The sequence below is a fragment of the Oncorhynchus masou genome, chromosome 8, assembly GCF_036934945.1.
Source record: "Oncorhynchus masou masou isolate Uvic2021 chromosome 8, UVic_Omas_1.1, whole genome shotgun sequence".
Taxonomy (NCBI): domain Eukaryota; kingdom Metazoa; phylum Chordata; class Actinopteri; order Salmoniformes; family Salmonidae; genus Oncorhynchus; species Oncorhynchus masou.
The window spans coordinates 44,199,582-44,213,662 of NC_088219.1; the positions used below are offsets into that span (position 1 = coordinate 44,199,582).

Consider the following 14,081-nt stretch of genomic DNA (forward strand, 5'->3'; position numbering starts at 1 on the left):
TAACAGTGGAACCAAACCAGCGACATTCATTTGACACCAGCAGCCTTTCCTAGGTTTGGAACAAGCGGCTGGGAGATAACTAAGGGCTATATAGGCTAGTCTCTCACTCTCTCCTTCTCCCACATATGACCCACCAGTGATCACGGATAAACCCATAGAAATCCTATTAAATTACATGAGTTCATTAATTACTATTCCGATTCCTAATTCTATGGATCAACCAGTATTTTCAAGTCCCTAGGGCCTAGATGTTGCTGTTACTCTCAATGCAGCAGGACAAGCCCTTCATTATCTATTCAAGGGGCTGTAACTAAAGAGGTCCTTGTTGTGGAGCATATTAGTAACAGTTTCAATAGTAGTTTAATGTTAAACCATGATGAATCGAGGATAAACCATTGGTAAAATATGGGGAAGAAAATAGGTGGTTTTTCTCAACGTGTCAGAATCTTTGAATAAGGACTCCAATTTGAGAATCTGCACTGCTCCATACTGACCGACGAACCAGTGGAATCGACGAGACACCACACCCGCAGCATAATAAAGTAGGGACTCTTTTGCCATATATAGGGTATACAATAAAATATAGGCTATATAACAGGCTATCCAATAAAAGGTTATTGCATGCGCATAACGGTAATATTGCCACTAACAATTCTGAAAACAATGTTGGGTAGATGGTTTGAATATGATCCTACGCCTGCTGACTAAATTACACTTTTCACACATAAATCGGATACATGTCGCCTATCCGGTGCCCTGTCATTTTCATTGCGCCCATGCAATACACATTCTGACGGTAAGTGTACAACGCGTAAAATAACTACAGCAAGCTACACCCATTTGGTCAAAACATATCCTAACAAAACAAGCAATATCCAAATCATATTTGCGTCAACATTAGTAGGCTAATATAGACCATAACACGAAGATACTTGCCTCAGTTTGGCTCATCGATGAGGCTAATTCAGGCCCTCCTGTGTCTGCTCTATAGTTCCCGAGATCAGCGCATTCCTCCGATTGACATTGCAATCCGTTCTTTCAATAAATGCATGCAAGCGGTAATGTAGTGACACTGACACTGCGCGAAACCCCCAACATGCTGCACCAGAAATCTCATCGTTTCACAAAGCATTAGCGCATGTTTGTAGCTGAAAACACTTGGGCGCACAGTATATATTCAAAAGCAATTTACAGTAGACTATGAGGAATTGTTTGATATGACCAACGATGACCTGGAAACACAATTCAAATTGATTATTTGAATCAATGCATATTGATTATGGACCATATTCTAAACATTCTATACCAGAACTATCAATATAAACATTTATTTGTTGACCACAAATAACTCTTAGCCTATATACCTTACATTAGACAGCTGAGCATGCTATACTGAACAAAAATATAAACGCAACATAAAAAGTGTTGGTCCCATGTTTCTTGAGCTGAAATAAAAGATCCCAGAAATGTTCCATACACACACACAAAAAAACGAATTTCTCTCAAATGTTGTGCACAAATTTGTTTACAGTCCTGTAAACATGAGCATTTCTCCTAGGCCAAGATAATCCATCTACCTGACAGGTGTGGCATATAAAGAAGATTATTAAACGGCATGATTATTACACAGGTGTGCCTTGTGCTGGAGACAATAAAAGGCCACTCTAAAATGTGCAGTTGTCTCACACAAAATATTGCCACAGATGTCACAAGTTTTGAAGGAGCGTGCAATTGGCACCAGAGCTGTTGCCAGAGAATTTAATGTTAATTTCTCTACCATAAACCGCCTCTAATGTCTTTTTAGAGAATTTGGCAGTACGTCCAACCGGCCTCACAAACCGCAAACCACATGTAACCACGCCAGTCCAGGACCTCCACATCCGGCTTCTTCATCTGCGGGATTGTCTGAGACCAGCTGATGAAACTGAGCAGTACTTCTGTCTTTAATAAATCCCTTTTGTGGGGAAAACTCAGTCTGATTGGCTGGGCCCGTCTCCCCAGTGGCCCTCCCATGGCTGCACCCCTACCCATTCATGTGAAATCTATAGATGCATGCCTAATTAATTTATTTCAATTGACTGATTTCCTTACTGTAACTCAGAAATTGTTGCATGTTGCATTTATATTTCTGTTCAGTATATGTTCTACTTGAACTACCAAAGTGTTGAATAGTATTTCCATATAGATATAATAGGACTCCAGTGCCCAAAATGCTGTTTTAACATGGGCAACACCATTGAAGACTTTCACCATCTTGAAGTAGTCAACTGGGTGGGAACTTCCTATGGGTTAAGTTTTTATTTATTTAACTAGGCAAGTCAGTTAAGAACAAATTCTTATTTACTATGAAGGCCTACACCAGCCAACGCTGGGCCAATTGAGCGCCGTCCTATGGGACTCCCAATCACTGCCGGTTGTAATACAGCCTGGATTCGAACCAGGGTGTCTGTAGTGATGCCTCAAGCACTGAGATGCAGTGCCTCAGACCGCTGCGCCACTCAGGGGCCCACATAATTCCATCCAAGTCATCTGGAGGGATTAGCCAATTAATTATACACCTGAGGAAACATTCCATAGCTGTAGGTGGCAGTAAATCACAACCGTGGCTTTATACCTGTTCAAACAATATACTCCAGGTGGCAGTATTGTTTAGCAACTCATAGAAGTGGTAGGAGAAGAAAAAGTACTACTTCAAACTGGAGATGGCCTCAACCGCACTGCACATGCTCTCTCAGACGCCCTAATTGGACAGATACGATATTTCAGACCATGCCAGATTCCCTCATTTGCCACACAGTGCAGCCTATCTACAATACTTCTATGGATACAGTAAAAATGCTTGGAAATCAAACATTTTACATTAATCAATTGGGCCTTTTCATTCTGTGTAGACTAGTTACTAAACAATTGATATTTATAATTCTTAGCAATATCATTAGAACTCAACAGACCTTTAAACAGTGTTGTAGTACTCTCGGTGTCGGATACATTTGTACTGGTTTTGACTCTGTCTCGGGACAGTGAGGACTCGTAATTTATTCCCGAAACCAGCGGAGTAAAAAACGAATTATCAGCTTCCATTCAGTCAGCGCAAAAAACCGCTTCACCAGGCCAAATATATAGACACCTTTCTTGAAACAATATCTTGACAGCCTTTATATATATTATAGACATGTTTGCGCAGTGGAGAACCTATAGGCCTTCAGTGTGTGCCAGGTCCACACAGTGGAGAACCTATAGGCCTTCAGTGTGTGCCAGGTCCATACAGTGGAGAACCTATAGGCCTTCAGTGTGTGCCAGGTCCATACAGTGGAGAACCTATAGGCCTTCAGTGTGTGCCAGGTCCATACAGTGGAGAACCTATAGGCCTTCAGTGTGTGCCAGGTCCATACAGTGGAGAACCTATAGGCCTTCAGTGTGTGCCAGGTCCATACAGTGGAGAACCTATAGGCCTTCAGTGTGTGCCAGGTCCATACAGTGGAGAACCTATAGGCCTTCAGTGTGTGCCAGGTCCATACAGTGGAGAACCTATAGGCCTTCAGTGTGTGCCAGGTCCATACAGTGGAGAACCTATAGGCCTTCAGGGTGTGCCAGGTCTATACAGTGGAGAACCTATAGGCCTTCAGTGTGTGCCAGGTCCATACAGTGGAGAACCTATAGGCCTTCAGTGTGTGCCAGGTCCATACAGTGGAGAACCTATAGGCCTTCAGTGTGTGCCAGGTCCATACAGTGGAGAACCTATAGGCCTTCAGTGTGTGCCAGGTCCATACAGTGGAGAACCTATAGGCCTTCAGTGTGTGCCAGGTCCATACAGTGGAGAACCTATAGGCCTTCAGTGTGTGCCAGGTCCATACAGTGGAGAACCTATAGGCCTTCAGTGTGTGCCAGGTCCATACAGTGGAGAACCTATAGGCCTTCAGTGTGTGCCAGGTCCATACAGTGGAGAACCTATAGACCTTCAGTGTGTGCCAGGTCCATACAGTGGAGAACCTGTAGGCCTTCAGTGTGTGCCAGGTCCATACAGTGGAGAACCTATAGGCCTTCAGTGTGTGCCAGGTCCGTGATTCTGAAAGGACAGCAACCGTAATGCCAGGGCCAGTGGTGTATTGGAGGCTACACGCAGCTATAAACTGTATACCCAGTTATTGTTTTCAGTGGGCATTGCTTCACTTCTTAATCCCTAGTTTCAAAGCAGTGTAGTGGAGGTATAAGACTTATCAATTATGTAGTAAAATAGAGATATTCATGCACAAAGTAGCCTACACAATCGCAAAGCAGGTTAAATATATTCACATGCGCCGCACACAGCCTCGTTTCAGCGAAATATCATCTGCAGGCAGCAAGAGTGCAGCTGTCAACTGGTTTTGGCATGGAGCAACTCACAGACATCGATAGCCGGTAGGGTAGGAAAGATGTGTCATCCACTAGCGGTTCTGGGGGGGGGGAGTATGAAATCATTTTCCCATGACTAATCTTTGCTATCGCTCTGTTTTTACATCCGTTATTAGACAGTGGCAACGATGATGACTATGAACATGGTATTTTGCCTGCAATGCAGTGCTGAAACGATATGACAACAACAACGTCAAAATGGTCTAGAACCGCCACAGGTTTCATCTAATTATATGTACCAGTAAATGTCAACCAATGCAACGATAGGTATGCAAATCATGTATTGAAAAGGTTTAGTCCCACATGTTGGTTAGTGGGCTTTCTGTGACGCATGCTTGTCCTGATGCACTGTTTGCATCAGGGGCGTAGACATGGATGGGCCTGGGTGGACAGAGGCCCACCCACTGGGGAGCCAGGCCCTGACAGGCCCACCCAATCAGATTGATGTGGTTTCAGCATTGTTTGCATCAGGGGTGTAGACATGGATGGGCCTGGGTGGACAGAGGCCCACCCACTGGGGAGCCAGGCCCTGACAGGCCCACCCAATCAGATTGATGTGGTTTCAGCATTGTTTGCATCAGGGGTGTAGACATGGATGGGCCTGGGTGGACAGAGGCCCACCCACTGGGGAGCCAGGCCCTGACAGGCCCACCCAATCAGATTGATGTGGTTTCAGCATTGTTTGCATCAGGGGCGTAGACATGGATGGGCCTGGGTGGACAGAGGCCCACCCACTGGGGAGCCAGGCCCTGACAGGCCCACCCAATCAGATTGATGTGGTTTCAGCATTGTTGTGGACTTAGACCATCAATTTATTTATATAGAAAAAAATGTGATTTTGAGTGAAAATCCAAAAATGTGCAAGGAAAATGCACTACAAAAAGACATTTTCACACAGGGTGCCTTTCCTTTGTGAACTTTTTTGCCAAATTAGAGTATACCCACTTCTCCAGGCACCACGACACCACGGTATAGGGCCAATGGAAAAACAACAGTCACACACAGTATGAGGGGGTGGCATGTAGCCTAGTGGTTAGGATGTTGGACTAGTAACCGAAAGATTGCGAGATTGAATCCCGAGCTGGCAAGGTACAAATCTGTCGTTCTGCCCCTGAACAAGGCAGTTAACCCACTGTTCCTAGGCCGTCATTGAAAATAAGAATTTGTCCTTAACTGACTTGCATAGTTAAATGTTAAATAAGATGTTAAAGGATAAGCAGTCCATAAACTCAGACATAATAAGCCAGTAGATCCCAGTCATAAGAATACAAAAACAACCATTAAGCATTTCCTAATTGAAATGTACAACTATTACTTCCCATTGCAAAAAAAATTTCATGTTTGCATACAAAGTAACCAGTGACCTAGAGTGGAACTGACAGCGTTTTAAATACTTCGCAGATATGAAACAGACAATCGTAAAATCTGTCAAAAATATCAAATTCCCAGTTTATGCTACAAAACCGTCTTTATAAGAGGTTTAAAAAAATAGGTTCTATTTGACTCAACGTACCATGCCATACACTAAGGCATTGTTGGCTGAATAGATGGATGCAGTTCTATTCATGATTAATATAATTCACCAATACATTTCTATTGCTATCAGATTGTACATCACAGCTGGCCTGGTACATAGTTCTGTGTCTCCATTCAGGATGTACGGTTTCAGTTTCAAAGACTCAATAATCTGGACAAAAACATACGAATGTAACTAAGGCCGGGAATTTCAATACAATCAAACGAGCAAGGGCAATGACCACAAGTCAGTCACAACGTGGCTAATAGGCTAGCATGTATCAAGTTAAAAACATAGTCTAACATTAGCTAGATAGCTAGCTGCTAGGAGTATGTCATGTCATTGGAAGAGTAGGTGAGTGACTGACTTTTTGCTTTCCCAATCTATATTGCTATAGAATTTTCACAAATGCCTTAGTATACGGAATTCCCAAACATTCTAAGAATTTATGAAAATGACCATATCTAAGTGTCATATTCTTCCTGGGTGTGTATCTGAACATATTTTAATCCAATGTAATGTTGCTAAAATGCTGTCAGTTCCACTTTAAACCACAACGATGTTTCACACACACAAGTTCTTTTCAAAGAGATGGCTAACAGCAAGCACGGCAATAACACACACAGTTCCACACACCAGCTGATGATTATTTGACAGAATTACAATCACGGTCTTGAATTGGACTCGCATTCTTCTGGTCTCAGTCTTGGACCCCTTCCCCCCCCCCCCCTCCCGGTCTTGACTCGGTCTCAGTGGTCTCGAACACAACACTGCCTTTAAGGGTGACCACTCCAATTTATCTTAAATTGAGATGTAAAACAGTGCTTGAAAACTACATCCAAGATGTGATGAAAAGGGATGCCAAAGTGAAACTTTGATCTGATATCGTACACTCTACAAAAATCAGCAAATCTTTATCCCCTCCACATTATGAAGCCAGGTTTTATCTAGTTCTGACCACATACAGTAACAGTGAATACTGACTCATTGATTTTAATCTCTGGCAAAATGATAATGCACCTTGAGGACAAATATAGCATCTGGAGCCATGCATTGCCAACAGCAAGGTTAAGGATTTCACATAGTGGGTCTGAATGGAGATAAGGGATAGAAGGTTGTGGACAGCAGCTCTTCAAATCTTATCTTTCAGTCATTAGATGTTTTCATCAGCTGTCACAGAGAAGCAGCCCAGACTTTGTTTTTAGTTTCTTCAGCTGAACTGTTGGAAAGATGTTGGAACCAGGGAGGTTCTATGGAAGCTACAGTGGCTTCAGTTCTAGCTCTACATCCTCAACCGCCTCTGTGATACCATCCCTCTTAGTCCACCTTCTTAGGCTTGCGATTCTTCCAGGTGACCACTCCAATGAAGGTACCTGAGGAGGAGAAGAACATGTCTGTTTAAGGAGAATAATATGTTCATTGAGGCCAGACTAAAATACAGTAGATGCCACACACAGAATCACCAATGTGTGTACTGCATATGGATCTGTAGTTAAAGTGGAAATGCCAGAATTTTAGAAACAAAAAAAAATGTTATTACATTTTCTGACAGGTGAGCACTTCGATTTGGTCATTTTCACACACAAAAAAGTGTATAGTAAGGAAATTGTGAAAATTCTACAGCAATATAGGAGTGGGGAAAGTGACTGTAGGTTTGTACAATTAAGACACTGCAGTAAATAAAACATTTGTCCAGAACCGGCGTCTACGCAGACCGGTGCGCCACAGCCAATCAGACCTATTAGCAAATAGCCATTTGCGACACGGGCCTGCCATCATTCACTTTGACTGGACGTTTACAGGCAGTAGCAACAGCGCGACTTTATAACATTAGAAAGCATTCGCCAAAAGCAACAAAATACACCTGAATGGATATCTGCAATTAAGTTAATACTACAGGAGTCATTTACATTTGAGAACTTCACAATCCTATTGATCAAACAACCATGAAAAGGGTAGGCTCGCTTTCCCTCAATTGCCTATGCACATCAACAACTAATGCTAGCCAGGCGATAAAATCTAATGCAGGGATGCAAACTGGTGAGGGCCCAAAAAGGGCTGAAACATGCGAGGGGGAAATGCAGGTTAACTAATTAAACAAAGAATATGATCTACATGATCAATCTCTGTGTAAGATAAAAACTGGTTAATGTGAACCTAAAGAAAGCAATCCAATGTTATTTGTTGCCTAGACTTGAATGCAAAAAAAAAAGTCTTGACAAAAAAAAAAAAAAAAAATATACGCTAATATTGCAGTTAGCCAATGACAGTCTTTATAAGAGAACGCTTATGACCACACACATCTAAATATTGCACTTGGGGAAAAAAACATCTTAAAGTGGAAATAGAATGCCTGTTTGTTTCAGTCTATTTTAGCTCTATAGACATCGATCAAGTGCACAAGGCAACGTGTGCCAAAATAACTTTCACCGAGTTAAAACCCTCACACACACACACGCGTTACTGTCAAGGTCAACACAACAAAAATATATCTGGGCTACACTGCAAATTATACGCTTTCTGCCCATGGACATCCATCTACAATGTGCCAGCAAAAGTGAGAGAGGGAAAGTGTGTGGTGTTTCTTTCACCTCTATAGTGGCATCCAGCTTAAGCCAGGCCCTGAATCCACTTGTTTAAACAAGCAACGCCTCATTTCTCACCTAATTCTCTCATTCTGAAAATTAACCACATACTGTAGAGGGAAAACATTAGTTAACAGATAGTGGTTAGTTCATTAGCTAGTTAACGTTTCACACAGATTGCCAGGGTTCAGTAAGCAACTAACACGTTATAACTTGAACGGCAAGGAGTCGTATCGCATGTGCCAAATACAATGTGGTGGAGACCTTAGTGAAATGCTTACTTATGAGCCCCTAACCAACAGTGCAGTAAAAAAAAAAATACAGATAAGAATAAGAGATAAAAGTAATTAAAAGAGCAGCAGTAAAAAATTATATATACAGGGGGGTACCAGTACAGAGTCAATGTGTGGGGGCACCGGTTAGTTGAGGTAGTATGTACATGTAGGTAGAGTTAATTAAAGTGACTATGCATAGATGACAACAGAGAGTGGCAGTGGTGTGGAGGGGGGGGGGGGTCAATGCAAATAGTAGTAGCAATTTGACTAGATGTTTTCAGGAGGTAGAAGCTGTTTAGAAGCCTCTTGGACCTAAACTTGATGCTCCGGCACCTCTTGCCGTGTAGTAGCAGAGAGAACAGTATATGACTAGGGTGGCTGGAGTCTAACAATTTTCAGGGCCTTCCTCTGACACCGCCTGGTATAGAGGTCCTGGATGGCAGGAAGTTTGGCCCCAGTGATGTACTGGGCCGTTCACACTACCCTCTGTAGTGCCTTGCAGTCGGAGGCTGAGCAGTTGCCATACCAGGCAGTGATGCAACCAGTCAGGCTCTCGATGGTGTAGCTGTAGAGACTTTTGAGGATCTGAGGACCCATGCCAAATCTTTTCAGTCACCTGAGGGGGAATAGGTTTTGTCATGCCTGCTTCACAACTGTCTTGGTGGGCTTGGACCATGTTAGTTTGTTGGTGATGTGGACACCAAGGAACTTGAAGCGCTCAACCTGCTCCACTGCAGCCCCGTTGAAGAGAATGGGGGCGTGCTCTGTCCTCTTTTTCTTGTAGTCCACCATCATCTCCTTTGTCTTGATCACGTTGAGGGAGAGGTTGTTGTCCTGGCACCACACGGCCAGGTCTCTGACCTCCTCCCTATAGGCTGTCTGTTGTTGTCGGTGATCAGGCCTACCACTGTTGGGTCATCAGCAACAGCGTGGCGGCTGTGTTGTTACCTACCCTTACCACCTGGGGGCGGCCCGTCAGGAAGTCCAGGATCCAGTTGCAGAGGGAGGTGTTTAGTCCCAGGGTTCTGAGCTTATTGATGAGCATTGAGGGCACTATGGTGTTGAACGCTGAGCTGTAGTCAATGAATAGCATTCTCACATAGGTGATCCTTTTGTCCAGGTGGGAAAAGGCAGTGTGGAGTGCAAGAGAGACTGCATCATCTGTGGATCTGTTGAGGCGGTAGGCAAATTGGAGAGGGTCTAGGGTTTCTGGGATAATGGTGTTGATGTGAGCCATGACCAGCCTTTCAAAGCATTTCATGGCTACAGATGTGAGTTCTACGGGGTCGGTAGTCATTTAGGCAGGTTACCTTAGTGTTCTTGGGCACAGGCACTGTGGTGGTCTGCTTAAAACATGTTGGTATTACAGACTCAGACAGGGAGAGGTTGAAAATGTCAGTGAAGACACTTGCCAGTTGGTTAGTGCATGCTCTGAGTACACGTCCTGGTAATCCATCTGACCCTGCTGCCTTGTGAATGTTGACCTGTCTAAAGGTCATACTCACATCGGCTGCGGAGAGCATGATCACACAGTCTTCCAGTACAGCTGGTGCTCTCATGCATGTTTCAGGGTTATTTCCCTCGAAGCGAGCATAAAGTAGTTTAGCTCATCCGGTAGGCTTGTGTCACTGGGCAGCTCTTGGCTTTGCTTCCCTTTGTAGTCTAATGGTTTGCAGGCCCTGCCACATCCGACGAGTGTCAGAGCCGGTGTAGTACGACTCGATCTTAGTCTTGTATTGTAGCTTTGCCTGTTTGATGGTTTGTTGGAGGGCATAGAGGGATTTCTTATAAGCTAATTGGTTAGGTTACTAATGTTAGCTCATCTGATGTTGTAACGTTAGCTAGCTCTCTGACTATTAGCAAGCTAATTGTCACACCATAAACTTTTGATCAGATAACTAGCAAATTGGTTGTCTCTTCAGTCGCTTGCTGCACTGCATTCTTGCATTCTGCTGTTATGTGAACGATTGGCTGAGCCTTGGATACAGCCAGTATTGCTCCAAACGCGCATTACTCATCCGCTTACAGCCAGTAATGATCCAAACCACCTCACCTCCCAAACTTTTCTCATTGGATCTACACGAATCACAAAGCTATGTCACCTATTTTGGATTCAAAACTATGAATTTCGCCGAAAGGGGAAATGCATCCCCTGTGCATCCCTGCTAATGAGAAAACATTAGATAAACCATCTTAAACTGTTTCAGCTAGTTGGCCTTCAAAATTGCACTGATAAACGATGGGGAATAGTAGCCTGCTCGTACTTCTGCAATGCATGCTTGTCAGAACCGACATTTTGACAACTGAATGATAACTTGCCTACCCACCGATTTGATCTATGCCAAATAAATTTGATTGACAACTAAGATATATGTTAACTGTGGATAAGTAATTCAAGTTCAGCATAGTTAGCTAGTTAGGAAAGTGATCTCTAGCTGTAGCCAACAAAAAACGGTATGATTGGGAAAAGTCGGTCACTCACCCACTCCTCCAAGGACATGATATCCTCCCAGCAGCTAGCTACTTTAGGCTCCGTATTTTTAGCATGCTAAATAAATAGCTAGCTACATAAATAGAGTTTGGGGTGTCAAACTCAATCAGTGCATGGGCCAGATTTTAAAAAACAACAAATTTGTGAACCAGACTTAGCCATATTTTTTAGACTACCAAGAAATGTATTGATGAATTATATTAATCATGTATTGAACTGCATCCATCTATTTTGCCAACAATGCGTTACTGTATGTCATGGAATCTTGACTCAAATATAACCTCTTTTTAAAACCTCTTATTGAGTTGGTTTCAAAGCATAAACTGGGAATTAGATATTTTTGACTGATATTATGTTTGTTTCATATTAGCATAGTAGTTAAAACACTGTCAGTACCACTTTAAGTTCTGGTGATTTGTAGACCACCAGATAGACATCACAGTAGCACCTAGCTCAGGGAGATCCTTGTGAACAAACAGAATGCCCTAGAATACATAGATCCTATGTCTATCCAGTTCACTCGGATCTACAGGCAGGGACCAGGGAAGGGACCAAAACACTGGATTTAGACCCCATCCAATGTAGCATTCCAGAACTCACCTACACTGAGCAGCAGTATCAATGCTGCGATCCCAGGTAGAATGACAGAATACTCCCGTTGAAGAAAATACTGGTGGGCCACATGATCGCTGTCCACGAACGGCTGGAAAAGGTACATTATCAGTCAAGTTAGTCAGACACAAAAACGATTTCAGGCAACAAGTTCAATTTGCAGATCTAATCTATAGCCTGGTTTAGCCTGGTCCCAGAATGGATTGTGCTGTCTTGGAAAACCATTGGTATGCCATGGCAGGGGTTGGCAAAACAGCACAAACAGATCTTGGAACAGAATAGCAGATCTATAAATTACCTACCAGAATGATTACCCATATTGTGTAGTATGTAAACAACAGGAGGCTGAAGCCAACAAGGCCCATGCCAACTGCTTGGTCTGCCCCTGTGGCCTACAAGAAAGTAAGACCAAATGTATGAGTGTGAGGTTAAAAATAGCTAAAGCATCATATGAATACCTATTATTACTAATGATAAGAACACGTAGTACGCATGGCTAGATAGCTATACGTATAAGGTGATTCATATAGCTAACCAGGTAAGCTAGCTAACACTACAAAGTTTAATTTGATAATCTGGCAAGGTGATAAATATACCATGCATGACACAAAAAAAGACAATAGTGTGATAGACTGCTGTAACTACCATACAGTACAGACAGGTTTGAGAGATTATCTAGGAAGCTAGCTTGCTAATTCAGTTTAACATACACCTTTTCTGGCTTTGACATGGTCTCTGGAGCTTCCCTAACGACATTTTACCAGCTAATCCGTATATAATCAAATATATTTGTGGATATAAATGAAAATGGCAGCATTATGCAGGGTAAATCACAACTTTGTGTATTTCGCTCACCATTTCTGACGTGTTGTTTCCGCGTATGAATCACTTCCGTAAACTGCGAGGTGACCCGGATGTGGAAGAACATATATATAAAAAATAAAAATAAATCATTGTCACGTGGCCATTACATTGAAATACCTTTCTTGCATGCTCTTTCCCAACAATACAGTAATCCATGTCAGTAGTACTATAACGAAAAAGTTAAGTAGAACAAAAACACATAATGAATAGAAATAAGATGACCACGAGAAAGTAAGTAAGCTATATACAGGGTCACGCTATATACATGTTTTCTTGGGAGTTGTAGTTGTATTAAAAAGGTTTCCCACTCTTTGGTTGTATGCCAGCATCTATAAAGGTTTTCTGTACAAGTCAGGCAGACTAGAGCATCTTGCCAAATGGTGATTCAAATTATGTTATCATCATTTACTACTAGGCCTGCTACATACATAACTGTTCTTTCATTTGTCAGTGGTGTAAAGTACTTAAATAAAAATACTTTAAAGTACTACCTAAGTAGTACTATTCATATTTTGGACTACTTTTAATTCACTGCATTCCTAAAGAAAATGATGTACTTTTTACTCCATAAGTTTTCCCTGACACACACATGTACTTGTTACATTTTGAATGCTCAGCAGGACAGGAAAATGGTCCAATTCACGCACGTATCAAGAGAACATCGCTGGTCATCCCCTGCCTTTGATCTGGTAGACTCACTAAACACACATGCTTAGTTTGTAAATGATGTCTGAGTGTTAGAGCGTGCACCTGGCTATACATAAATAAAAAAACATCTAGAAAATGTTGCTGTCTGATTTGCGTAATATAAGAAATTTGAAATGATTTATACCTTTACTTTTGATACTTAAGTATAGTTTAAACCAAATACTTTTAGAGTTTTACTCAAGTAGTATTTTACTGCATGACTTTAGTCATTTTTTATTACGGTATCTTTACTTTTACTCAAATATGACAATTGGGTAGTTTTTCCACCACTGCAAATACTTTTAGACTTTTACTCAAGTAATATTTTTACTGGGTGACTTTCGCTTTTACTTGAGTAACTTTCTGTTAAGGTATCTTCACTTTTACTCAAGTGTGAAAATATGGGTACTTTTTCCACCCCACCACTGCCATTTGCTGCTGGGTTACCTCTCAAATTAGTAGGCCTACCCATAATAGAGTAATACCACCTATGAATCTATTTCAACATCCTCCTTGATAAATGTGAATGTGGCCACCCAACATCTTGTCATAGTTGTACCAGCTTGAGGATTCATGACCAGACATCTCGATCACATGTAAGTGATGGGTGTGTCCTTGAGATCCTAGTGTACACATGTAACTCAGACATATTTACACTA

General features: G+C 42.2%; 1 protein-coding gene across 1 annotated transcript; it reads right to left on the reverse strand.

Annotated features, from left to right (window-relative positions):
- Positions 1-1,312: 1,312 nt before the first annotated feature.
- LOC135544721 (dolichol phosphate-mannose biosynthesis regulatory protein-like) lies at positions 1,313-12,777 on the reverse strand. Its single transcript, XM_064972564.1, has 5 exons — positions 12,727-12,777; positions 12,174-12,263; positions 11,860-11,962; positions 3,613-7,281; positions 1,313-3,528 (listed from the first exon to the last, which is right to left on the reverse strand). Exons 1-4 carry the CDS (start codon positions 12,727-12,729, stop codon positions 7,226-7,228), a joined length of 252 nt encoding a protein of 83 aa, XP_064828636.1. The 5' UTR covers positions 12,730-12,777; the 3' UTR covers positions 1,313-3,528; positions 3,613-7,225.
- Between the last annotated feature and the right edge of the window lie 1,304 nt (positions 12,778-14,081).

Bases quoted from the DNA above. Each gene is read 5' to 3' on its own strand.
- LOC135544721 (XM_064972564.1), bottom strand. The intron at 11,963-12,173 runs GTAGGTAATTTA...TACCTTTTCCAG, and splicing joins CAATATGGGTAATCATTCTG to CCGTTCGTGGACAGCGATCA. The intron at 7,282-11,859 runs GTGAGTTCTGGA...TCTCCTCCTCAG, and splicing joins GATACTGCTGCTCAGTGTAG to GTACCTTCATTGGAGTGGTC.